The sequence below is a fragment of the Nelumbo lutea genome, chromosome 3, assembly GCF_056320005.1.
Source record: "Nelumbo lutea isolate HS-2025 chromosome 3, American lotus-T2T, whole genome shotgun sequence".
NCBI classification, from domain to species: Eukaryota; Viridiplantae; Streptophyta; class Magnoliopsida; order Proteales; family Nelumbonaceae; genus Nelumbo; species Nelumbo lutea.
Genome location: NC_142686.1, coordinates 115662295 through 115689703, shown reverse-complemented (window position 1 = coordinate 115689703; position 27409 = coordinate 115662295). Strand labels below are relative to the sequence as shown.

Sequence of the window (27409 nt, the reverse complement as noted above, 5' to 3'; positions counted from 1 at the left end):
TTTTAGTTCTTGCTTGTAAAAGTACGGTATCCGAACATTGCTTGCGGCTGGCTCGCTGTGCACTTCGACCGCTAGAGTACACTGAATTGGATGCTTTGCTTTGGTTGTATGTTGAAAGTTACTTGGATCCATGCAACATGTACATGCACGAGGTAGCCTGCCTTACGGGCAAGGTGTCTCAATCTCTTGCTTTATACTGGATGGTTTCTTCGAACACATGGCAAGCAACTTGGTAACAACATAAGAGCAGTCTCGTCGTATGTGTGGATCCAAGGTTCGGAAGCCTGAGTGATATAGCTAGCAAATAATTAAGCTACTTATTTCAGTCAATCCATGGCGATTGTGTATCCTTCTCCACCTCAGAAGGACCGCCCCCTTCACTTGGACGTCGCAAACTGTATGCTTTTCTTTTAGTAATTTTCTTCTGATTTTAATTGTTAATATCATTGTATATATATATATATATATATATATATATATATATATATATATATATTTTATATACACATCATATTGTTAAGACAGTTTGGAAGTACTTAAGAATAAGTGCTTGGAACAAGTATTTATTTTGGGCGGAATCACATTAATAATCACTTATTTGCATTTTGAGGGGCCCTTGTTTTTTGGATTTTGGAAGGAAAAGGAGGAGGTTGCTAACATATATTCTTTTTTCAGATTTATTTGGGGATTAGGGAAAGTTTATTTTCTTGGATATGTCCATCTCTCAAGTGGATAATTAATTTTCCCACACATTAGGGAAAATTATCAACATTTGGATGGGACAACAAATGGACAAAAATGTCCCTTTTAATAATAGATTTTTATGATTAGAAAGATCATTGTCTTATTTACTTGGGAAATAAAAGAATATAGATAAATGCATTTACCTAAATACACCTAGAAAAAAACACAGAAGTAAATAATTTATCAAAAAACAAACGAACCCTAAAAATAAAATCTTATTTCGTAAGCCCAAAATAATTTTTAAGTCTTTATTCAATAAGTGTTTATTTCTTTTACAGCTTATCTTAACCCGCTACTACATTTTCAAAATACTTATAATACCCCTGTTTAAAATAAATAATTTTTCTCCGAATACTCTCGAACTTGGCCTAAATCTATAAAACATTTACTTGTTTTACCCATTAGCTAGCTTTACAACATTTCTGAAATGGAACTGGTACAGCTAGAGATGCTCCACCAGCACACTACATATTTAAGATTCGGTCATTTTCTTTACTTTCGAAGGCTTCAGTTGAGAAATATGACTCCGACGTTTTTGAAGTGGGAGGCTACAAATGGTGAGTATTGGATTCTCTCGATCACTGTTGCCTTCATTTAAACCTTTGCATATTGGCTGTTAGTTTATTCGATCGGGACGCTTAATCATAACGCCTTATCTTTGATCATCTGCTGAACGTCACAGGAAGTTGTCTCTCTATCCAGATGGGAACAAGGTCGGAAATGGAAGTGATCACATCTCCCTATACTTGGTATTGGCAGACAGCAGTTCGCTTCAGTCAGGTTCGGAGGTGAATGCCATTTTCAGTTTGTTTCTATTTGATCAGCTTCAGGACAAGTATCTGACTTTCCAAGGTAACCCAGCCACAACAGCAAAATTATACCAAATAAAGTATAGATGTGTAAATTAGTTTCAATAGAGTGTCATATAGGTGTAAATTGGGCGTATGGGGTTGTGCTTGCTTCCTCTAGGATACTTTAGATGTTAGGCCTGGCATGGCCCATGGAATGAGCCCAGGTGGGCTCAAGTTAGGTCATGCCATGCCATAAGAGACATATTTGTTAAAAGAAATTTAAAAAAATAAGGAAAATAAATTAATAAAATAGATGAAAAAAAAATATTTATATAATAATGAAGTTAAAAAATATAATACAATTAGAATAAAATAGTACAATCAAGGTTCAAAATTTTAATACAATATATCCCGTATCGGGCATATTGTATAGTATCTTTAGGGGTCCGATACAGACCCCACTCTTTTTTAATAAAAAACATGTTTAAATATCTTCCCAAAAACTGAATTAAAAAAAAAAAAAAAAACTAAGAAAAGGTATTTCCGCCTGTATCTAAGCACGGCCCGATTTACAGCTCTGAAAAAGTGATGATTCAATGAAAAACGCTCTTACTTTTCATTACCACTCCATGCAGAGAGGAGAGTGAGGCGCTTTTATGCAATGAGAACGGAATGGGGTATTGCCAGATTCATCGACCTTAAAACCTTCAAGGACCCGAATAATGGATACCTTGTTAGTGATACTTGTGTGTTTGGAGCTGAGATTTTCATCATCAAAAATGAGGCGAGAGGCGTGTGTTTGTCTATGGAAGGGGGAGCTGTTGCTTGTACCCACACTTGGAAGATGGAAAATTTTTCAGGGATTGATACGGAACGCTTGGATTCTGAGGCATTCCTAGCAGGAGATTATAAATGGTATACGATGAGAGACCTCTTCCTCTTTGCTCTTAAACTAGTGGACAGATTCACCTCCTTGCTTCATTGTGATGAATTTATATTGACGTTTTGATGCTTGAGTTACAGGAAGATTAGGCTCTATCCTAAGGGAATTGGCGATGGCAAAGGCAATAGTGTTTCTCTTTTTCTAGCTTTAGCTGATTCTACTACTCTTCCTCCTGACACCAAAGTCTACACCAAATTGGCCATGCGTATCATGGACCAAGCCAGCGGCGCACATTCCCAAGAAGAAAGTAAGAACCTAACTCTCTCTCTCTCTCTAGATCTCTAGAGAACCATCATTCAGGATAGAATGCAAATTGTCTGCAGAAATTACATCGTTTCTTTTAATTTGCAGCTTATCATCTATTCAGTCCTTCGGTCTCGGTTTGGGGCTGGCCCAACTTCATGACACTCGCTAAGCTCAATGACCAATCAACCAAATCTTTTCTTCGGAATGGTAGTTGTATCATCCAAGCAGAGGTTACAGTCCTTGGATCGGTCTCTAAATTGGCATAAAGGTGAATTAGAATTCAGTGTTTGATGTTAATTGAAGATGGTCTCTGCTAGCGAAAAGCAGAGGATATATAGAAACAGAGTGTTATGTATAGTTGGTGAACAGAGTGATATCTTGGTTCACCGGCAACCAAGATTTACTGTAAATGGTGCTCAATAAAGCCTCTAAATCATCCTTTTCAATGGAATGCTCTAACAATTAAGGGGGCCCAATTTCCGAAGTGGTTGATTGATCAGTCTGTAGAACAGTAGAGCTACTAAAAGCGCGCAATTGATAGTTGCGTCGATAACAATTTTAGGCCCAGTTAATCAACATCAACAGATCCTTTAATAGAGTTTGAACTCTGAAATGATAAAAGACAAAGCAACAAGTTATTCAGTTCAGCCTCCAGAGAACTTACCACACGGGGATACAATTGAAAAACTTAAACAAGAAAATTAAAAGCTAAAACCCACGAAGATTAGATCCAAAAAACCCAATCTGGAAGACTGATCCAGAGAATGAAGTGGCTCAAGCTTGATTCAGGGCGAGCCTCCTCCAGCTCCAAGAGAGTCACCAGGATTAAAGGGTGCAACGGGGAGACATCCGAAGCCCGGCCTCGCACAAAAGCCCGAGGGCCCAAAGCTAAAGCCAAAACCGAAACCAGGATTAGAAAAGGACCCCACAGAACCACCTCCAAAGAAGTTTTGTGGGTGATCAACGAGCTTCACCATCACCTTGCTACTCATGCCTCTTCCTCCTTCTGAACTCGATGCAAAAGCCAAAAGAAGCAGCACAACGACGAACGACGCCTTTCCAGTAACTCTGCCAATCATCTTCTCTCCCTCTCTTCTCTTCACTATTCGGCCAAATTACACGTAGAGATGTTTTCATAGCTGCTACCCATTTATAGGATGTTAAGTGGACATTTCACTTTAGGAATTTCCGTTACGCTCCATGTATAAATTAACTGAAACTTTTGACAGTGTAGTGTGTTGCACTGTAGCGTGGTCCCTTTGCTCATGCATGGAAGTATGGAATTCATTTGGAACCGATATGGCTTTCTCAAAAAAGGTGCCATGTCGGCACCACACACAGTGCCAGGAAAAACGATGATATGGAATTCATTTGGAACCGATATAGCTTTCTCAAAAAAAAGTCCCTTTTTTTTCATTAAAAAAAAAGGTTTTTTCATATCTTAAAAATCCGGAAAGCATAGTATGAGAAAACGTCCTTTTCTATCCTTTATTATTTTTAGGTGATATTTGTCATCGATGATGATATGTTGAAAATCACTGCTGTGTCGGAGCCACATCAGAGAAATCGGTATTGAAATTTCTGTTTGGTCAGTTGATTTTGGTGATTTTCAGAAAAAATCGGCCAAAATTGATAATTGAAATCAGTCTTTTTCATGGATTACTTTTTTGGTGATTTCTTTATTTTTAACTGATTTCTATTTTTTGATGATGATATATCACCTAAATTGGCATTGAATAATAACTCTAATATAAAGATAATGGGCCCTAATTGGCATTGAATAATAACTCTAATATAAAGATAATGGGCCCTAAGTACCAAGTAAGCTCAAAGCCCATTTCTCAAAAATCGATTTACATGGCATAAACGATACCAAACAATAATTGTTGTGATTTTTCAAAAATCACCGATTTCACTGATTTCTGATTAATTGATAAGGAGAAATCATCATGGATCGTCTTATACTGTTTATTCATGTGCTATTGAAAAAACCTACCTTCAGGAATCGGAAACAATTGTCAATAAAACATATTCCAACCCTCTACCAACATGATCTCACACCACTTATCTGATATATGGCAAGTTTGACTTTATGATAGGTCCCATTCTCATGGTGTTATGTAACGTGTTTTGTTGGCAGAAAATCCCAAATCCACTAACAGCATACCAATGCAGCACCGTATTCTGAAAAGACCAGAGTAACCACATGAATTCAAATCATTAAACTAACTACAAAATCGATTTCATTTTTCTAAAGTTGCTTGAGAATTTATTTAATAATGAGTTCTGCACAATCGTTGGTCGCTGTTTATACATGACACCCAACAAGTTTTTACCTCCATTGTTTTATTTCTATTTTGGATGTGATTGCTGTCTTGAATTGGGTTTTGCTCCCTTTATGCTATATTTGGAGGAAAAATTAGGGAAAGGAAAGGAAAAATAGAGAAACATTCTCAAAACTTGTATAGATTTCCTTAACTTTTCTTTCTTTTTCCAACCTTTTCCTTCAAACCAAACATAGCCTTACGTTACACCTTACACCGACTTTACGGTACCATGTATTGAGTTGAACATCTCTGAATGAATGGATGAATGAATGAAAATAATAATAATAATAATAATAATAATAATAAGTATGAGATCATATACTCCTCCCAATGCAGCTGAGACGTGTTGTGAGGTTGGTGTGAGAAATATTCTATGAGAAGTAGATCAGGACTCATGTTCTTTAGGCTATATTTAGAGACGGTGCAAATAGGGTGTAAACACCAATTTAATGCAATTATGCACTTTGTTTCAGTTTTGTTGACATTTGGCAAGAAAGCTGTGTATTAATAGTGACATAAAATACAATTTTTAGGACAACTTTATACCTAAAATGAGAGATAATTCTACATATAAAAATAAGTAAATTTGCATTCAAAGTGGCTAATGTTAGAAAATGTCTATTACTATGTCGCGACTCCTATTTTCATCCTTTACAATTAAAAATCATTTGATAAGAAAATAAAATTGTCAAGATAAAATTAATCCAACTTTGCATCTGTATGGAACCGAATACACTCTACATATTTAAATTTATACTCTATTTGCATCGTTCTGCTTTAAGCGAAAAAAAAGTTGAGTTGAAATGCATCTCAACACCGTGCTTATACTAAAAGAATCAGCATTAAAAAAGGATTAGCAATTAAAACCTCAAATCAGAAAAAGATTATATATCATTCAAGGGATGTGAAATTGTTAAATAGCATGCATATCACCAATTGATAACCTAGGGAGTATTGTCACCGGCCTACCTACTCGAACAACCGGTCAATGCGCCCATGCACAAGTGCACAACTCCATTCTCCACCATTAAATCCATAACCAGGACCGTACCCAGGCCCATAATCTGATCGACATGCCCGTTCAGTCATGGCCCATCATGGCCATATTCAACCACAACCACCAAATGTATCTTTCATCAAACCTGCCACCTCCCAGCCCGAATACAGCATCTCTGCTCTTTACTGCAAGGCATTTAGGCTCAGTTACAGATGCTAGGCCAAATCTGTTACCTAGCCCTCTTCTGAATGCAATTTAGGCTCAGTTTGAAAGGGGTACAAAGATATAGCAGAGTGCAAAAATCTTGTATTTCCTTTTTAATGTGTGTATTTTTGTACACTTTTCAAACTTGAAAAGAGTGTAAATACAAATGTGTATTTGTATTCTTTCCAAATTAAGCCTAATGCTCAGTTTGGAAGGAGTACAAATACAAATATATAGAGTGCAAAACCTTTCATTTTGTATGTATTTGTACTCCTTCCAAATTGAGCCTTAAGCACATTACTTGCACTTTTATAATTCAATCAACCAACCAAAATCACAATGACATCTTACATTTTTCATATAACTAGTAAATGTGCAAGCACGTAGCAATTTCAAACGATAACAACAATAATAATTGTATATATATTGGTGATTTATTGCCTTTCAACCTAAACACTTATATCAAATCTTTTTACTCTATAGCTTATCTCAATATTTTCAATTTATTATGTTAATTGAATCATTGCTTGCCTAGAGACTGATTAGACTAATTGAATTGTTTCTTGACTTCGATTTTAGATTCATTTTCCACCAAATAGCTTGTCTGTAGAAAACCATTGATTTTTCCAACAACATGATGGCCTAGCTAAAGAAACCATTGAATCATTTGATTTGTTTAGTAGGGTGATGGAATAGACATTAATTTTCTCTTTTCATAATTTTGGTATTCCATTTCCATCGTTTAACAAACATGAAAGTAGTTTCATTGCTAGGGCAGTTTTAAATTTTGTATTCCCTTTCTATCATTAAAAAAATTCTTCTTGTTTATCATACTTAAAAACCGATTTTGTTTCCAAATTGATTTTCAATATACAAGTTTATACTATTAAAATTGTTATTAGTGAATTTAATGTTGGGAAACAAAAATACATTAAACATATGATTCAATGAGAGATAATAGAAATTAACCTTAAATATAAGACTTAATGAGAGAGAATGGAATGAAATAAAAATAGTATTCAATTTACAATTTATATCTTCATAATAGAGAGAGAGAGAGAGAGAGAGAGCAATTTCAAAGAGAAGGGGTATTTTAAGTCAAGAAAAAGTCTAAAAATTTTAGAAAAATAGAAATCTATTGTCACTTTTTATAAATTTCAAGTAAATTGTAATTCATCTACAAATCAACATATACAACTTTATAAAGTCAATATTTGTCTTGGCTTCACATCCAGATGACCACAAAAGCCCCTCTCCTTCTCCCTCTCCCTATTTATTTTCCTCTCCTCATATTCTTTTTGTCTCTCCTCTTGCATGCAAATGATGTTGTTCCAACTGAGATGGACAAAAGGCAGATAGTGTCTTGTTGAGCTGGAAAAGCTGAGGTAGATCCAAGGATTTGCAAACATCAAAGTTAGAAGCCTTGAGAGGGTTCCTCGAGGAGGAGAATTCTGATGCTCAAGTCAATAAGGAGAGGAAGAGGTCAACTAAGCTGACCTAATGAGGATGAGCTAGTCGTAGACTCGTAGCCAAACAGTGCTGAAAAGCTTAAAAGAGCAAGAATGGAAGCAGAAGTCTTGTGCGTCGTGTCCTTAAATACTTGTAGACGGGAGGTTGAGCCGCGCTTGGAGTTTCACCATGTGCCCTTATTTGTCCAAGGTTCGCAGCATGAATTACTACCGTTGTCTCCGATGAATGGCAGCATTCTATGTCATTAGCTTGGTCGTGCTTCTGGCCTCATGTTTGTCCACATCAATGTCCACGTGGCGGTTCAACTAGGACAAGGTACTCCCATCATCATGTTTTCAACCTATTGACTTGGCTGGCCAGGCAAGATCATTCGGTTACAATTTTAGTTTGGTTGAACCACTAATCCATCATATCACAAAATCTTTGACATGGTAAACGACTTGTTTTGGACTATCAACTAAGGGTGTCAATAAACCTGTTTTGGATTGGATCCCATTCGGTCCAAAATCAATTTGGACGGACCAATAAGATATATTGCATTGGATCAATCCAGTCTAAAATATTTATTAGATTAGATCGGACCTGGTCCATCCGTAACAAATTTATATTGGACTGGATTAGATTAAGCCAATATCTGATCTAGATTGGATGGTTTGAATTGGGCTGGTCCAATTCAAAATGAATTTGAGTTGAAACCAATCTAAATCAAAATGAATTTGAACAGATTGAACGGTCCAGACATTGAATTGGACTAGTCCAAATTGGTCCAAAACATTTATTGGATTGGATTGGATTTGGTCCATTTATAATGGACTCACATTGGACTGGATCGGATTTGACCAAATCCAGTCCAATTGACACCCCTACTATCAACCTACTTAATAGGTCACTTGTCAACTTGTTGGTCTAGATCCATGGTTGAATTCGTAGTCCATCCATCTAGAGTGAAAAATGGTTCAGCATCCAAGCCGAGTTTTAAAACATTGCCTTCACATGTATTCTCCACTAGTACTACAAAAACCAAGGGCATGTATTCCAAGAAGCACTAAGTATATGTTTAGTACCATTGGTGTTTATTGGGGGCGTTTATATGTTAACATTTATATGATAAACACTAACTTTAAACTTTTTTGTTTATTTGTTTGTTTGGAAGCTTTTTGGGCGTTTCAAGAAATAATCCATAAAGTTACTTTACAATTCTACAAAAATAAATGTTTCCTCATGGTTGGTTCTTTGGTGGGGCGTTTCAAGAAACAACCATATGGGTGATTCGGTTTAACACTTTTTCTTGATATTTAGGATTAGCTATTGAGTCAATCCAATGGTCCAAATTACCCATACTTACATATTGATGGAGGATGATTTGGCCCGACCTCGCAGCATGGATACACGTGGGCATGACCTTGCTCAAACAGTGACTCAGCATGACAGCGCAACGGACATGACCACAACTCAGAGGGAAAATCCCACCGAGCTTAGCTCGACAACTGGGCGGGTAAGCCACTCACCGGAAGCCATCTTACCCGCACCTCCTCCCCGGGGTTAAGGCACTTCGGGAGGTCCCGAGTTCGGGGCACCCTGACCTCTCTAAAGGCTCAAGCTCCCCCCAATGGACCTCGGGCCCCTCCCAGATAGGAACGCATCGATCCATCTCTAGACACCTCGGGTCAGCCAGCTCGGCATAACTTGCTAAGGGCAGCTCGTCACTCAAGAGACAGCCCGACTCAAGGTAATTCGTGGAAGGGTAGCTCGGCATACCGCATGAAGGCTTTTTGCTTGACCGTCATACCCGACAAGTCTGTGGACAGCAGACATGTCCCTCGTCAGAAAGCACCGCGCCTGTCACCTTCAGAAAGGTGTCTCGCACTTGACAAGCACGTACCCTGCAACGACGGCCCCGCGCGTGCCACCTCAGCCTTGCCAATAACGGCTGTGGCAGACTGACAGTGGCGGTTATACCTGCACTGTCAGAAGTAGAGGGCCTGAAGCAACGGAATTCAGTTATAAGGGGCTTATTCTCATGGGACAAGGTATCTTCGAATCACCTGCACAATCTTCACTCTTAGCCTTCGTTTTCCCTTTGCTTCTTGCACAAAATACTGACTTAATCATCGAAGTGTTCCCACCGGGCAAACCCCCGGGAGTTCTTCTTCTTTCCTCTCGTTCCAGGTGTCTTTCAGGAGCCACGCAAGTGCCAGATAAGAGTGACTGGATCGCACTACATCACATATAATTGCCGATTTTGATATCCAACCGTGAATCTTGAATACAAACCACATCCAAATGGTCAAAATGTGAAATTGATATATAATGACGTATATTATATGCAAATTATCCATTTTTTTCTCCTAACTTCATCTCACCCTTGGTTCCAACTAGTTGAAGTCAACCAACTGCCATCCCTTTAAATCATTTTCTTGATAAATCAACATAAACTTGTTTTTTATGCCGTGCTAGAACCTTGAGTTGCTCCAGTTTGGCCAAGTTCACACAAACGAAGATTCAGCAGCTGTGGACATATCCGTAGTGTAATCCATTCATCACTTTGTTTAAAGGATACAAGTGGTAAGGAATGAAGAACCGAGCGTCCGGACTAGCTTACCGGCGTCAAACAGTAATCAATCTAGGGTTAAACCTGCAAAACAGTGGAACTATTGGCACTCCCCCACCAAAAAAAAGGAATAAACGGGCTTGTCGAATGAACTGGCTTACCCACATCAAACAGCATGACGACAACTAGTGTGTTTTTTACTGTTTTCAAAATTGAATCGGATCAGATGGTTGGACCCGAAAAACCGAGAATCGGTGAATTGACCAGTTTCGTTTTCTTCCAAAACCGTTTTTCCTTTAACACTGTTGATTTTGGTCAGCAAACTGCTAAACTGGCCAGTTAACCATTCAAATGGTTTTGACCATTTTTCAATTTTTTAAATTTTTTATTTTTTTTGTTAGAACGGGCTGTCTGTTCAAATCGATAACCGGACCCCTAACCGATTCGATCATCGGTTCGTTTTTAAAAACCATGTTTTTTTTTTATCAGGATATAGGAGAAGATGACGGCTCCTCCTATTGCAGTGTGCGGATGGTTGCCTTGGCGCTGCAAGTCTTTTATTTTGTTAGGGTTTAGCTTTTTTGTTGCATTTTGGGTGGCTCACAATACACCGGATCAAGCCAACCTTCAACCAACTCAGCCGACACATTGGCACCAGGTAAGTTCGGCGCTTCATGAAATGCCTGTTTTTTTTTTTTTTAAACATCTGAACCAAACAGTGGTTCAAGTGCAAATAAACATTTACACCTAGCTGGCATAGAAGTGGCATCGTTTTTTGAAGAAACACCCACAATACCAAACATGCCCTAAACCATTTTTTAGGTTCCTGATAGCACCTCTCAATTTAATTCTAGAGCAGTGCTACAGCAGAGCCAGAGAGATGTCTTCATTGTTAGAAACCGAGAAGGCAAGAGACAAGAAGTATGACATAACCACCCAAGTAGCCACACAATCCATGTTTCAAGCTTTGGGAACCATTAGGTGAGATCCCATTCTTCTGCATATTTGGCGGAAAAGCTCTTAAGGCTTCCTTCCAACACAAGCGTTTTGTGTACCCTCTCCAAACTACATCTTTGTGCAGAATCCGATCAAAAGGCTTTCTAACAACGTCAACATACCCGCATCATTGGTTCGGATCAGCTACCAACACATGGTGCTAACAACATCCTAATCATTCATTGCAGTAGTACATTGGGAACTTCCGTCCACAAGTGACAAAGAAGATGTTCCCTATATGTGGTTACAGTGGCCTGTTGGGACAGTATTGGGAGTGTTTCGTTGGTAGAGATCCTTAGCCTTCATGGTGGGTCTTTATCTTCTGATGGGTCCCAGTTTTATAGTGAGATGTGAGGACAGAGATGATGTTGGAACTTAGAAGTGTGTTGAGATAGTTTTTGTAGGAAGGAGATCCCAACTCTGCCTCATAGCGGATCAATGTGATTTGGGATCTTCTGCCAACAAAAGACATTCCAACCCTCTATCAACTTGATCTAACACTGCACATCTCACAATGAAACTGGGACCCATCATAAAAGTGAGACCCTCCATGTATTAGATGTGCGGTGTGAGATCATGTTGGTAGAGGGTTGGAATGCATATTTGTTGGCCGATGACCCAGACTTGATTTCTACTATCAAATGTGTGTGCCCCACAACCACTCCAATTTCAATAGCAAGCATGGATGATGTGGGGGCATTATTATTGGTTAAACAGCCATTGTATCAGTCTTACCAGACATTACAGCTGTGCACTAGAAATATCTCCCTTATCATTCATGGAGAGATGTTTCCAATATACAATGGTGGTGCTCTATAGATAGGTATGTGGGAACAGCATGTGGGTAGCAAATCCCAAGTGCTATAATCCATGATCCACCATGAGTGTTAAGCAAAATTCCAATCTGGCGTGCTAGTAACGAAAGTATGTTTGTGTGTAGGAGTGTCCATTGTATAGTTGAAACTGTAAAACCAAATTGAACTGAAGTGAATTTGTGGTTTGGTTCGGTCTATAATAAAAAATGGTTTGATCCGATATCATAATTTTGAAAAACATAGTTTAAGGTTTCAATTTTTTTATTAAATTTTATAAATCAAACCAAACCATATATCTATATATATATATATATATATATATATATATATATATATATATAATTTTAACTCTCTCTCTCTTCTCTTGGGTACCCAACCCATAGCCCCTTTCTTTTTTACTTTCTTCCTCAACAGAACACCGAAGTCAGCCCTTTATATACATCGCCAACACCCCTCCACCGACCACCACTACCATTTCCGATTTTGTTGTTGTCGATTGTTTGTCACTCCTTTGCCGTCCTCTCTCTCTCTCATCTTGTCATCTCTCTTCCAACCCTTACAAAAAGCCCTAACCCAAGAAACCCTCTTCCTCTTAACTCTTCAACCGAAGCATATCTGCCCTTGTCCCCACCATAATCACTGACTCGTTGCCAGCTGCTGCAATCTCTCTCATCTTTCCATCTCCTCTCTTCTATTCTTTTAAAAAGAAAAACCTTAACCCCTTTATCTTTATCTCTGGTTTGTGTTCAACTATGAACGCTGAGGAACCGGAAGGATAGGAATAAGAACTCGAATTTGGACTTGGGAGATAGGTAAAATATCAACCATTTTCAGAATTTTGGACAAAAAATAGGATTTATGTATCTTTTAATTATATATTTATATATGCATGCTTTTAGCAGTAGAATGTTCAATTGTATGCTTCTCATGAGAATGTTTTAATTATATATTTTTTACTGTGTTTATTCATATTTGGTTAATTTTTTCTATATTTATCCAAGTAAATCATAAAAGGGTACAAAGTCTCCAAACCTTATTAGAAACTGCACCAAATCTTAATAAACAGTTTGGTTTGATTTGATTTCTATGCTAAAATGGTTTAATCATATTTTACTGGTTTGGTTTGAGATATTCTCCAAACTGGACTGGAATACCCCTACTATTGCATTGTGTTATTTATGTGGTGGTTGTGTGTGTGTAAGAGAGAGAGAGAGAGGAAGTGAAGTTACGTAAACCATTTGAAATTTTTAGTTGAAAGAAATAATCAATTACAGAATATAGGAAGAATGCTATAAACTTTGAATGGAAACACCAAGGCAGAATACAAAAAGCTTCTCCTTTTGATAATGTAAAGTACGAAGAAGGCTGAAAGGCCTAGTTCACAACGGTGCAGCTCTTCCTGATCTCTCCTTGAGTACCAGTGAGAACGTCAATATAACCCATGTGCACCATCGCCGCTGCAAACTTGGAGGCCCAAGCTGAAGGATGCTTGGCATTGTTCCTCACCATCCATTCCGTCGAGTGACTGCTCATCAGTGTCTGGTCAGATGTTAACAGCCCATGGTGATTCTTCAAGTTCTTATAGTATTTGTTGTCCAACCTATTGGGTGTAAGAACATCCAGCGGCACCGTCGGGTCTAGACTGGATCCCGCCGTTGATGTTGGAGGGCACCTGGTTTTCAGGAAGGCTGCATAGTCGGGATCCATCGATGGATCTTGTGGGTGGGTGGCATTGAAATTGTACAGACGGTTCAGGAAGGACGAGCAGTTTGAGACTCCGATTGAATGCGCTCCAGAGAGGGTAACCATCTCCTCCAAAGACAACCTTTTTCCGGCAAAGCGATTCTCGAGTTGCTTTGCAGTGAAGGAAGGAGGTGGAATGTTTTCCTGAACATCGGCACTACGGGAGACAATACCATCTCTACGTCCCGCAGGCACAGCATAGTTGATTCCTCCCAGCTTGTATGCACTATCACGAGCGGCAAAGGCGATGATGTCTGCACATGAAACAGTCTGTGGGCAGACATCTTCTATATGGGCCTTAGCCATGTCGATCACCTCGAAGCCTCGCAGACTTGGGTTGTTAGCTGGATGTGACTTCTCTGCGTCGTTTCCTGGAGTTGAATCAAGTAGCACAGAAGCATCACAACCCTGAAACAGAGAAAGAATTACAGAGGATCAGTGCCATTTATCAGTATAAATGAAAGCTGATGGCTATTTATGGAAGCTGAAGATATGAACTGATGAACATACCCTGACAAAGCAGTCATGAAAATGCATCCTGATGAGGCCTGCACCTATGCCAGGATTTTGAGATATAGCTTTTGTTACAGTTTTTCTCACAATTGCTTCTGCAGACGGGCAAGTTGAGCTATAAAATCCCACTTTAAGGGATGCAGTTGACCCTGAAGCCATTGTTGAGATTGCAAGAAAGCAAATGAAGCAATAGAGCATGGTTGGCATTTGACTGCTAATAAAATCACGGAAACTACTCATTTTAGTATGGAGAGTAGACAAGGAATAGTTTAACTTGAGATCAAGAGAAGAAGAATTTGATTAGATATTGAACCTCCGCAGTTATGAGCAGGCAGACGAGAAGATGGATTGATGGAGAGAGTGGATGGGCTTATTGGAGTATTTATAGTTGGAGAAACGCGAATATATTAGTATTGTTAATTAAGCATTACTCTTTTACCTGGTAATCGATGAAGAAGTGTTCAGCAGTGAGAACTTTGAATATTAACAACGTCCACTTAGAAGCTGTCTAATTTTGAACTGTTCTACACTTCTATGATCTAATTGAAATTTTTAATCTGACTTCACTCATCGTGATCAGGGTTATCCTCTTCCTTCTTTGCTCTTTCCTTGCTGTCACAATCTTTACTTTTTATTATTGTTCAATTCACTCAACATGATATATTTGCTTTTTAATATTTCGGTTGGGCTAGCTTTCAATTTCGCCTTTGAATTTCGAGTTAATGTCACTGCCAATAAAGTAGAAGCCTACATGCCTACAAGGTTCATAAAAAGATTTTAATTTCTCGGTGGCGTAAGTTGCAGATGATTAGTAAATTAGCGTATACAAGAAATTGTTTGGAAGACAGCCCAACCATGACTTACAAATGAGAACGACCAAGAATGAGTCATATGTCACTGGCCTTTTTTTCTTTTGTTAAACTCAGTATTCATTTGTTTACCTCTTCAACTTAATGCTAAATATTATACAAAATCCTTCTTAATCAGCTCTTCTTCTTCTAGTATTCTTGTTCCACGAATTAATCCGATCGAACAGACCACGAATTAATCCGATCGAACAGACCAAGAAAACTGAATGCTTTCTGGGCCAAACGGTTTTTAGCTAAGAACCAAGTTTGGGATAAAACGAAACCAATTTACCTGAATGCTTTCTGGGCCAAACGGTCTGACCGTCTGAGTTAAAGACGGTTCAAAAACATTGGAACAGACCATGGTTTTCAAAACTGGATTAGACTGGATGGTCGAACCGGAAAAACCGGGAACCGGTCAGGTGACCGGTTTTGTTTTCCCCCAAAACCGGATTTCCCCCAAAACCATTGACTTTGGTCAGCGAACCACTGAACCGGGCGATTAATCATTCGAATGGTTTTGACCGTTTTTTACTTTTTTTGAATTTTTTATTTTTCTGTCAGAACGGACCGAGTGTTCAGTTCGAACGGTCGGACTGTTCAACCGATAACTGGACCCCTGACCGGTTCAGTCACCGGGTTGATTTTAAAAACCATGGAACAGACTGTGATTCCTTTGAGAGGCCAGGTAGGAAGTAGGGCTGTTCACGAGTCGGGTTGGGTCGGTTTTCTGAGATTTTTTCAACCGACCCGATCTAGTCGGGTTACCTGAAATTGAAATCGAAACCGACCCTGTGTTAAGCAAAACCGACTTGGTCGGTTTGAGTTGAATTGGGTCGGTTTGGGTCAGTTTTGGCTCTAAGTTCAACCATGATAATAAAATGGTAGATTGGAAAAAAAAATATACTGAAATTTGATGTAAAAAATGACACCTAATTGTATTAGAGAAAAAAGACTGAAATTGGTAAAAGGCCTTGGAAGGCCAACTTTCCCAAATCCAACTCTTGCCAGGGCCCAGGGGTGTTCTAATTAATTCTTTAACTCATTCGGGTGGCCACACTGGCACTCTTTAACTCGAACTCATCTTCCTGTAGCCGTCGGACTCAGTGCACTTGTTCTCAGAGGAAACCGAAAACCCTGTGTAGGCAGCGATGCAACTTGAGAATCAGATAATATAATTGAATGTGTAATTGTGTATGAACATGAATTAGTAATGAGAGGTTTAATTGTCACTATATCGAATCGAACTCATCGTCAGTTCGACTTATTGACACATGAAACGAATATAATTTGTCAACTTTGTGTATATCATCGTATAGGAAAATAATTTTACAGCTGTATGGCCAAGCAAATGAGGCGGTCAGGAGTTATGTGATTAGGTCTAATAATTAAACGGTATCCTTTAGAAAGGTCTGGGTTGGAGATGCCAGTTTCTACCCTACTCGATGAGTATTTGCCTCTACCCACGGTCTTTTTTTTTTTTTTCCTTCAAGGATAGGTTTTGGGGTAGAGACAGGTTTTGGGATTTTAAAATTTGTAGAGGATATGGATAGAATAAGGTATTAAGTTAAACCCGATTCTTCATTGACATATTGTTAGAAAACATACAAATTTTATGTATTAGATATTAAATTTAATAATATTTTGAATTTCATGAAAGTATAATTGATAATTTATGTATTTTTTATATATCTTAATCAAATAATTGAAAATTCTGTTACTTGTTTTTGTTATTTTATTTATTTATTATTTATATAACCAAAAATAATAAAAAATTAGATACAAATTATAAATCTAACCCGAACTTATTCTTGAATATGGAGAGGGTAGAGTTTAAAATTTACAAAACCCTCCCCAGACCTGCCGGGTTGCCATCCCTGGAACGCCCATAACTAGCAATGTATCCCATGTTACAGGACTAGGATAGGCGATGGATGACTCATACATCATACATTGCATAAGAGGAGAATAATGAGGGAATAGCTTTAAAAAAAAAAACGGAGAAAAGAACAATGCCATATAGAAACTTGGAAAAGTCAGTTCAAGCGAACTCAGTATTTGATCGTGGCACCAGCGGCCTCGGTTGGTAATGTCTCTTTAATCCAAGCCCACACACAATTTTAGGGGTTGGGGTTAGACTTTTGATCTTTGGACTGGCTCTAAGACCAAAAGTCATATATAAACGCACACATGCATAGATATATACATACATTTATATCAAATTTAAGTATGAACTAACTGACCGATATAAACCCATCTCAGATTTAAACCGAACATGCATCAAATTCCAACGCAAACTGAGCCCAGGTTGGATAGATCAGTATTGGCCTCGGGCCTTAAGTCCAATTATTGGGATTGAACCTGGGTTGAGCTTAAATCTAACTCTGCCCGACTAATTTGCACCCCTAATTATAGCAGAGACTCAATATCAACTCCTGACTTCACTAGGGTTGAGGGGTATGGCCCTATGGCTATTAGGACCCAGTCTTCTTTCACTCGTCTGTACTGAGAATTTACTCAATGCTAGCTAGTATTACAAATGTCTTTTCATATCGAAGATGTTTTTTTTTTTTCCTTTTCTTTTTTGATAAATCTTGCACATTGAAGATGTTGGTATGTTATAAATCCAAAAAATACCATATTCCTTTCATTTGTTGATACTTATTTGCATCATCTACTGATTCCTAACTTATCGTTTCATTTTGATTAGATTAATTGTTGGAAATAATAATTCATCATAATTATGCTCTTTTTGAATATTCTATGCAGGAGATTCTCATCATGCCCTATGTAGCTATGAAAAATGTCATGGAAAGAGCATTTGATGAACATCCCAGTCTGAGGCCTATAAATTCTCTCTGTGTTCCTCATGGTCTATTGTTTGTTGCAACTTCCTCTACAATTTTGCTAATTAGGGAAACTATGGTTCACCTATGACAAAGAGCAGAGGAAGATGGAATATCATTGCCAAGCACATAATAACCAAACACTGATTGATCATCGCAACCTTTTAATATGGAACAATTAAATATATGAACGGTCTAGATCATCTGGATTTGACACGCAAACAGACTACGTGTATGCTATGCTTTCTCATTTTATGTGTGTCTAAGTGATGTAAATCGAAAAATCACAATCCCTGTTGGCAGTGATGACCTGAAGCTCGGTTGCCAACTAAGGTAGCTAATTTGCAAGAAAAACATCAGAGAGCCCTGGTGCCTGATGGTTTTCCAATGATGAAACTCCAACACTTAACTATATGTTTGGTTCCGTTTATATTTATTGAATAAACTTTTGTATTTATTTGCTGTTAAAACCGAGAAATGCAATAATTGCAACTATTTATGACAAATAAGCACCACTTCAGCGTAACAGTGAATAAATGCCTGACCGATTGTGGAAGCTTCAAAAAACAATTTCTACAAACGGCTGGCATGCACATAAGCCAAATTTTACTTTTTATATTTTCAATGTATGCAGAAGAGCAAGAGAGAAAATGCTGAAATGACGCCTATGTGACACCATCAATAAACGTTTACTGAATAAATATAAACGGAATCAAACACTCTCTAAGTCAGTATTGGCCAAGTTCTCCGAGATAACTAACTCGCCTAACCGAAAAGCTGCCTATAGGTTGGTTGAAAGGCAGAAGATCAAATATTCTGGTTGAGTTTCTAAGGTCTAAAAAATAGGTGTACTTTTTTAACCTAATCCGGTAAGCTTTATGTTCTGCTGTTTAAGGGCCTATAAAAGGAATTTAGAATAAAAGGTAAAAGAAGAGGTTAGAAGCATATTCAAGAAACGGGCATTAAGAACCAGAAAGCATGAAAAATCAATCCAAAATTCACACAGATGATCCTTGGTAAATTTTTCTTTGAAAGAAAATTCTCGTATGTCAAAGTTTCTTCTCTGACGTCCATATTTTTCATTGGTCCTCCGAAATCTTTCCACCATCTCTACCCAACTAATGTTAATACCTAAGATATCTTCCCAAAAAACATGTAAATACCTACGATGTCTGGATATAGGTTCTAATAGAATGGGCACTATTTTACATTGCTCAACTATACTGCCATGTCCATCAAGATTCATAAATTAATTTTGACACGGCCCAATAACGACCTTCTTCTATCTCTTACGCTGTGTTTGACCGTAGATAAAGTCGCTGCTGACAGCACAAGTTTTCCTGACACTGCAAACTCGATCAGCGATATATCCTGGTTTCATGCAGTTCAAGGCATTCATTGATGTCACATAGACAACAATAACAACCAGAGGTCTTAACGTGAAAACACAAAACCAAATTGGGAGATACAACTACATTAGTTTATGAAAAGAAAACCATACTCTAGTCGGTTTATTGCAGTAAATGGTTTCATGACCAAAAAATAAATGTCCTGATTTTACAGCAATTCAATGGATCCTCTTTAAGATGCAATGCCTCAAGCTAAATTACTTTCTTGGACTCAAATTAAGAACACAAGAAGAAGTAGAAGAAAGTAAAAACTTCGAAGAGGAGAAAAAAGAAAATTTAAGGATTTTATGCCGCAGACATAATGCAATCAATTGCTTGCTTGCAAATTCCAGTCATTGTAGCCTCAGGGCCATAGACCTGCAAGAACGATTACCAACAACAAAACCAGGTCACAAAAAACAGATAAGCTCCTTGGCCATTCAAGAAAAAAAAAAAGTTGTGCATGTGTATATGCAGATTGTCTAGAAGGTTGCCACAGTTTTAATATTCCTTCTGGTTTACATTTACAATAAGTTATGGAGTCCTTTTGTAAAAGCAGCTTGAAATCCAGAATGCTCTTCCAGTCATGGTTTAAAAAGTTAAGAGAAGTCTAATGAGTCCAACCAGCCATAAGTGATCGCATAATGAAAAACCAGATTATGACTACATACCTCAAGGGGAACACCTAGCTCCTCTCCCAGGGCACGCATTTTTGCTAAACCAGTTTGATAGTTTGGACCACCTCTTCGAACATAAATGTGCATTCTTGCAGACTTCAGCTTAGATTCCTACAAATTTGAAAAGGTTACATGCTTGATGCCTTTAAAGCACATGAAAGAATTATTAAAATCACAAAAAAAAAGAGATTGCAATTTAGCCTACCTTCTCCCGAAGGGCCCGAATTATGCCATTAAATGTGGCAGCCACATCAGTGAAATTAGCTATACCACCCCCAATGAGAAGAGCTCTCTTACGACCATCAGGGTCTGCAGTAGCACACTGCAATATAATAAAAGGATATTGTCATTATACTGCAAATGCAAAATGTTATTTGCTAAATGAACATAAGAAGAAGCTATAGCTCAATCCTGTACCCAAGTTTAGAGAATTCTTACATCAATAACAACTCTGGCATACTGCAACACCTCCTCCTCATTTGGAGCTCCACTGTATTCAGCATAGTTTCCAAGCTCCGAAGCATAACCTAAATCTCCAACCTAATTAGACAGAAAATGTTGAAGAATTTTAGCATGGAAGTGGGAGAAAAAGTGAAATTGTGGAATTTCGGCCACATGAAATATGAAATATTCCAGCAATTGAAAGGTGGGAAATGGTATAAAGATCATTGCTCACCATGCACTTTTCAACCAGGCATTGGCAGATATATACCCAGGCAATCAAAGAAAATAAAGTAGCATTAGCATGAAAAGAAATGAGAAAACTTACAGTATCAGCATATATAACACTTGCACCGCCACCTGCTACCATTGTCCAGATTCGTCCTTTAGGGTTCAAAACAGTGAACTTCAAGGACGCGCTTGTCTGCAATGTAACTCATGCATCAGTTCACAAATCTGCCTCTTATAACTTTTGAGACAGATTCTGGACTCTAAAATACACCCCAGAATAAACTAATAGAATGTTAAAGTTCATGGAAGAATAATAATCAAGAATTAAAAAAACAAAAACATGGGAAAATTACCACGCTAACAATCTACTATAAGAAATTAAGGAGCAGTGCCTTCAGGATTGCACTGTTAAAATGTGCCCTACAATGACCTAGATCACAACTCAAACATCAAGATCATTCTCACATATGCTAAGTTGCTTCAAGTTACTGAATAGCAATTCTTATACTTACATCTTTACATAGACAATATCAGTTGTTGATTGAACTATAAATCTATTTTTCTTCACTTTGCTAGTTTCTTTCAAATTCATACACAAATGATTTTGATGTGCCTTCTAAATGTGGGTTTCAGATGTATTTCACAACCATGCATGATCAAGTGTAATTAGTTCATTATGCACCAAATTAGCTTTATAACCCATCTCAGTTATCTGAACATTATTGCGATGCATCAGAAAGGATGAATGTTATTTCCAGGGTCTGTAGATACTGAAAATAGGCATTCTATGATATTCTATCAAAAGAAATTAAATGGAGCCTTTTTGATATTTCATTAGTGATTTAATGATTTCAACAGAATTAAATAATATCTAAAATATTTTAAGGAAATAGATGGAATCATACTGTACAGTAAAGAAAACCTCCAGCAAAATATTTAAAACATGAATTAGCATGCATAAGTAGCAACCTTTTCATCCAATGCATGGACAAAGCTTTCTGTAGGACTCAGGACTCTGCCAAAAGGCAGTGGGAACTCAATGTGGCCCCACCTGCAAAGTATAGCACAACTTTATAAGACCAATACTCTTTGCAGTTCATTGAGAAAAGATGACAATTTTAGCACATCTTCCTTGAATCTTGAACCACAAATTTACTTCTTAAAATTCTTGAAGGCAGCTGTGTCATCCAATTCTCCCCTCATATCCAATGGGTATGGCTCTCCATTCACCAATGTAAATGGATTCATCTCTAAAAAACTGAAGTCCAGATCTGTACAGGGAATAATCAATCAAAATGAAGCAAACAATGATAGTGTGCATAATATATATCTTATAATATAAAATTGAGAAAAGGTGTTTCCTAACATTTCAAGAAATAAATGATTGTTGCATATGCTCAATAACAAGAGATACCAATTATTTCCATCCTTAGAGATAGCCATACCCTGAAAGACAGCAAATACACCTTTTATGAACTCTCCAATTATGTCTCGAACCTGAGCCAAAGTAAAATATATAAGTATGCCTTAAGTGTGGAAGACAGTAATATGCTCAAAAACAAAGCCAACTAGAATACATTGTACATGAAAACTGTTGAAGACCCAAACAAAGAAATAGCTTCTTCAGTGATCAAGGGCAGAATACATTGTACATTTAAACTGTCCTACACTATGCAGTAAACTTGGACCACCCATTATCTATCCCAAAATCTTTCACCATCCATGCATGGTTTGAATTGGAGGGGCACCAAAAATCACAAACTCCAGCAAATTTAAATTAATCTTTAAAATCTTTAGATAGATATTTTCTTTTCTTTCTTTCTAGATCCTAAAATGTTGGTGCACTAAACTGACAATGATTATTCATCATGTACTGCAGGCATCACTGACACTCTGGTTGAACAATGGCATACAAGCAGGCCACATATGCACAAGATGGCATAGTAGACAGAGAAACTTATTGCCCAAAAAAAAGATAATTAATCCCATGATAAGAATAGGCAAAGAAATTCCAGATAATACAATCTCCATGTTTAATGATGTATCATTTGAAAACAATGAAAACAGCATGATTGAAAGTACCTCCAAAGGAAGTGTAGCAATCAGTGGAGCACATGCCTCTGATGTCATAGGCTTCTCTGTAGGGAGAAATATGGTCTTAACCTGCATGACCAAAATCAAGCAATGCCACCTTAGATCAGAAAATGAGGCAATAAGTGACTACAATTGGAAGATGCAAATACCCAATTGGTCTTCCATCATACCTTGTCCCAATTTTCTTCAATCTCAATACCCCCACACTCGGAGAAGCTAATGGTGGAACCAAGCCTCTCAGAAACAATAGAAAGGTAGTACTCTTGGTGATGGGGAACAAATGGTTCAACAATGAAAGTGGTAATAGGTGCCTTGCACCCACCCATCTCAACCTAAACAAGATATAAATTCCATGTGAGCACAAAGCTAATTGTATTATTAACTGAAATGAGCACTTCCAGGTAATGTTGCTGCGGGATTCACCTCAACACCAAGACGTTCTTTCACGAAGGTTGCAACTTGAGCCAGATCCAAATTCAGAGCAACCAAGCCACTCTTCCCACGCTTCCCAAACAACATGTCGGGCTTGACAACCAATCTCGTAGACGAAAGCCATGGTTCTTTGTTTGTTAACTCGGTGAAATCTGTGGATTCCGTTACCTTAAAGAATAGAGAATATTAAAATTGAAAACCAATTCTCGTCAAAAGGATTCCGATCGTTTCTGGTCAACAAAAATTATATATAACTCTTTTTTGATTGGTCAAATTATAGATTCTTTCTGTTGACACAAGCGGCATATAACGTCCGTAACAAGTAGAAATGACTTGATTGCAAAAGAAAACCATAGAATCGAAAGTGAGAAGCTAAATCAGAGATACAGTGACAGAGTGTTGTGCGTGTCTGCGACAAGAAGAGTTGAGCTTAGGATGACAGAAAAGGCATGTCATACTTGAGGCAAAGGGGAGAGATCTAATAAGTCTTGGAGCAGATAGAAATGAGTGGACAGTCTAAAAACAGAGCTCGAATGGAGAATAGATCGGTAACCTACCTGAGCAGAGCAGATCTCGAGCTGGATCCCAGCAAGTCTCTTCAAGTGCTCCTTGAGAAGTCTCTTGGAATCATACTCTCTGATCTTCTTCCTCGCCATTGCTCCGCTTAATCTCTTTAAATCTAAATCTGAAAGACTGTGAAGAGAGAATGTTAACACTTAGGAGAGAGAGAGAGAGAGAAAGAGAAAGGAACGAGGCAGAGGGGAGAGAAGTGCGGTGTGAGGAGAATAAAAGAGACCAATTTGGGGCGGGGGAGGTGGCTTGAGATACGGGAAAGAAGATTAGGCTTACCAAACTCGAGAGGCTGAACGGGGGTGATGAGACGGAAGGAGAGGGGAGTTTGGTAGATGGTGCTCGCTTCGATTGTATCGTAGTATCTAACAAGCTATTAATCTATTATTATTGCTGGGGTAGTTGCTTTGCCTGAACGAGAGCCTACCATCACCATGGGAGTTGGGTGTCGCATGTCTGGGTTAAGTCTCGTACCAACTCCCCTGTATTTGGTTGGAGGAAGGACCGGTAGCAGGGTGGTAGCGGAATGACAAACATAAATTCAGACCGGGCAATAGGGGTCGGATCGATGTGTTTTCTGGTCGGGTTGGGTCGCCAAAGGCAGGGGTGCAACAATGGATGGATCATACGAGCATGATCCCATCCCATCATACTTTTATCGGATTTTTGGGCCAAGTTAATAGAATCTAATTAAAAATCTGATCGGATTCGGATATATATATATATATATATATATATAATTAAGTATATGTATAAATTTTAGATATATTAATATTACTTGAATTTTAGATATATCATATTAAATCTATATATAATATATATATATATATATATATATATATAAGAGGTTGCCTCTTCTTTCGTCACATGACATTAATTTAATTAAATTTATAATTATAATTACTATGGATTATAATGGCAGCAATTTAAATCCATTATAATTATTAAAGATTCTTTAAAATTCTCAAATTATAAGAAACAAATATAAGAAATTTTATATATTTTATTTATCTCCGGTTTTTTGGTCGAAGGTTCGACCATCTGCTTCAAACAGATGACCCGTTTTAACAATAAAAATTACAAGCAAAAAATTATGGAACCGTTTTGGTCATCGGTTTTTTGGTCGACGGTTCGACCGTCCAACTCAAATGGACGACCCGATCTAACAACAAAAATTACAGGCAAAATTATTAACAATTATAATGGCAGTAATTCAAATCCATTATAATTACTAAAGAATCTTCAAAATTCTCAAATTACAATAAACAAACATAAGAAATTTTATATATCTTATCTGCCACCGGTTTTAGGGTCGACGATTTGATTGTCCGGTTCGAATGACCGGCCTTCTGACAACAAAAATTACAGGAGAAAAATTATAGAACTGTTCTTATCACCAGTTTTTGGGTTGATGGTTCGACCATCCGATTCAAACGGATGGCCCATTCTGACAACAAAAATTACAAGCATAAAATTGAGTGTGTGAGGTTCATTAAGCATATCATACATGTTATGTCATTTGAGCATGTGACTCATACGACTCAAAAATGGAACCATTCTGGCCATTGGTTTTCAGGTCGATGGTTTGACTAACAACAAAAATTAAAAGAATAAAAAATGGCCAAAACCATTAAACGGGTCAACGGGTTAAACGGTTCGACCACTCGGGTCAATGGGTCATTGATCGATTCAACGAATTTTTGTCAGGGGCCAGGATTGTGTAAAACAGAACCGGTTGCTTGGATGGTTCTCAATTAAAAAACTAAAAAAATGGTAGTTTGATCGTCTAGTTCAACGGACGACCCGTTATGGCAACAAAAATTACAAGCAAAAAATTGAGTGTGTGAGGTCCAATAAGCAATATCATACGTGTTATGTCATTCGAGCGTGTGACTCATATGACTTGAAAAATGTAACCATTTTGGTCACCGGTTTTTCAAGTCGATGGTTCGAACATCTAGTTCGAATGGACGGCCCGTTTTGACAACAGAAATTAAAAAATAAAAAAGCCAAAAAAATTCAATTGGTCGATGGTTTGACCGCCCGAGTCAATGGGTCATTGACCGATTCAATGGTTTTTGGCCAAGGACGGGGATTGGGATAAAACATAACCGGATACCTAGACGATTCCCAATTAAAAATAAAAAATGGCAAAAAACCAATTAACATGTCAATGGTTCGACCACCCGAGACAATGGGTCATTGACTGATTCAACGATTTTTTGCTAGGGACCGGGACTGGGGTAAAACGAAACCAATTGCCTCGACGGTTCCCAGGCTGAAATGTTCATCCGTTCGGGTCAACGGTGGTTCGATAACCATGCTGTTTTTTGCTTTTGGATTTTCACTATTCAAAGGTTTCTTCTACTATGGGCTTTATTCGAGCATTTGTGGTATGTTCCTTTTATTTTTCATTTTTTGCTTTTGTTTCTTTTTTGTATATATATATCCTCCAAAACGGTATAGGGTTTACTACCATTTTATTTATTCCCTTTTGTTTTTTTTTTTGGACTTTTCTTGTGCAATGTTTTTTTATTTTCTTACAACACAATCTACTTTGTCTCTTTCTTTGATTGCATGTATGTTTAGCTCCATTTCAAAGCATAAATTTAGACTCAATTTTCTGATTTTTTTCCTTGGTTTTTCTAGTTTGGTGGATTTATCGCCAATTTTTTTATGTGTTTAAGCTCACTTTGGATTTATCTTTCAAGGTTTTGGAATCTCTTGCAATGTCCACATTTTCCCATGACTATGACTACAAAGTTATTTTGTCTAATTATTGACATCTAGAAAAAACGACCTGGAAACAGAACCATTCTAGCCACTGGTTTCCAGGTCAATGGTTCGACCATCCAATTGAAATGGATGGCCCATTCTAACAACAAAAAATAGAAAAATAATTAAAAATAAAAAATGGCCATAAATCGTTGAACGGGTCGACGTTCAATCGCCCGGGTCAATGGGTCATTAACTGATTCAATAATTTTTTGCCAAGGACTGGGTTTGGGGTAAAATGGAACCGATTGCATGAAGGTTCCCAGGCCAAGCGGTCCTACCATCTGGGTCAACTAGGAGTTCTCGATGTGAAACAAAGGACAACTATGAAGTAGAACTCAAAACTATCACTGTATGATCATACTCTTTTATATGAGATACTTTGCTAAAACAATATTTAAAAAGCAAGCACATAATAATCTATTTTAAGTCTTTATATGAGTTTCAAGACTTGAGTACTTATAATTGCAAGTTTCTTATTAAGATATAAATATCATTTTTTATCTAGCAAATAGCAATGTTAAAATTCCAATCCTACCCTTGCGAAGCAGGGACCCTCCGCTAGTTGCAAATTAATAAAAGTAATAATATGACTAATTATTACTAATACTATTACTACACTAAATTTTGTGTTCCATTTTTGTCTTAAATAAAAATATTTTTTATTTTAACAATTATTTTTATTTAATATGATGATTATATAACATTAGAAATGCTTTGAAATGTCTTTGACAAAACTTTGTACCTTATATTTTTGTGTTTGATCT

At 37.5% G+C, this 27409-nt stretch overlaps 3 protein-coding genes across 3 annotated transcripts; 1 reads left to right on the top strand and 2 right to left on the bottom strand.

The window, feature by feature from the left end:
• The first annotated feature begins 219 nt into the window (after nt 1-219).
• On the top strand, nt 220-3200 carry LOC148867857 (uncharacterized). Its single transcript, XM_088979597.1, has 6 exons — nt 220-397; nt 1187-1301; nt 1427-1596; nt 2171-2450; nt 2559-2725; nt 2830-3200. The coding sequence occupies exons 1-6, from the start codon at nt 334-336 to the stop codon at nt 2988-2990; spliced, it is 957 nt and encodes a 318-aa protein (XP_088835723.1). The 5' UTR covers nt 220-333; the 3' UTR covers nt 2991-3200.
• Nucleotides 3201-13309: 10109 nt separating this feature from the next.
• LOC148867856 (peroxidase 5-like) lies at nt 13310-14693 on the bottom strand. The gene is made up of 2 exons (XM_088980471.1): nt 14338-14693; nt 13310-14235 (listed from the first exon to the last, which is right to left on the bottom strand). The coding sequence occupies exons 1-2, from the start codon at nt 14578-14580 to the stop codon at nt 13459-13461; spliced, it is 1020 nt and encodes a 339-aa protein (XP_088836597.1). The 5' UTR covers nt 14581-14693; the 3' UTR covers nt 13310-13458.
• Nucleotides 14694-19514: 4821 nt separating this feature from the next.
• LOC148867855 (ATP-citrate synthase alpha chain protein 2) lies at nt 19515-24373 on the bottom strand. Its single transcript, XM_088978991.1, has 13 exons — nt 24147-24373; nt 23855-23990; nt 23289-23465; nt 23036-23197; nt 22854-22934; nt 22217-22268; nt 21928-22042; nt 21741-21822; nt 20869-20964; nt 20538-20639; nt 20305-20421; nt 20094-20210; nt 19515-19800 (listed from the first exon to the last, which is right to left on the bottom strand). The coding sequence occupies exons 2-13, from the start codon at nt 23951-23953 to the stop codon at nt 19729-19731; spliced, it is 1272 nt and encodes a 423-aa protein (XP_088835117.1). The 5' UTR covers nt 23954-23990; nt 24147-24373; the 3' UTR covers nt 19515-19728.
• Between the last annotated feature and the right edge of the window lie 3036 nt (nt 24374-27409).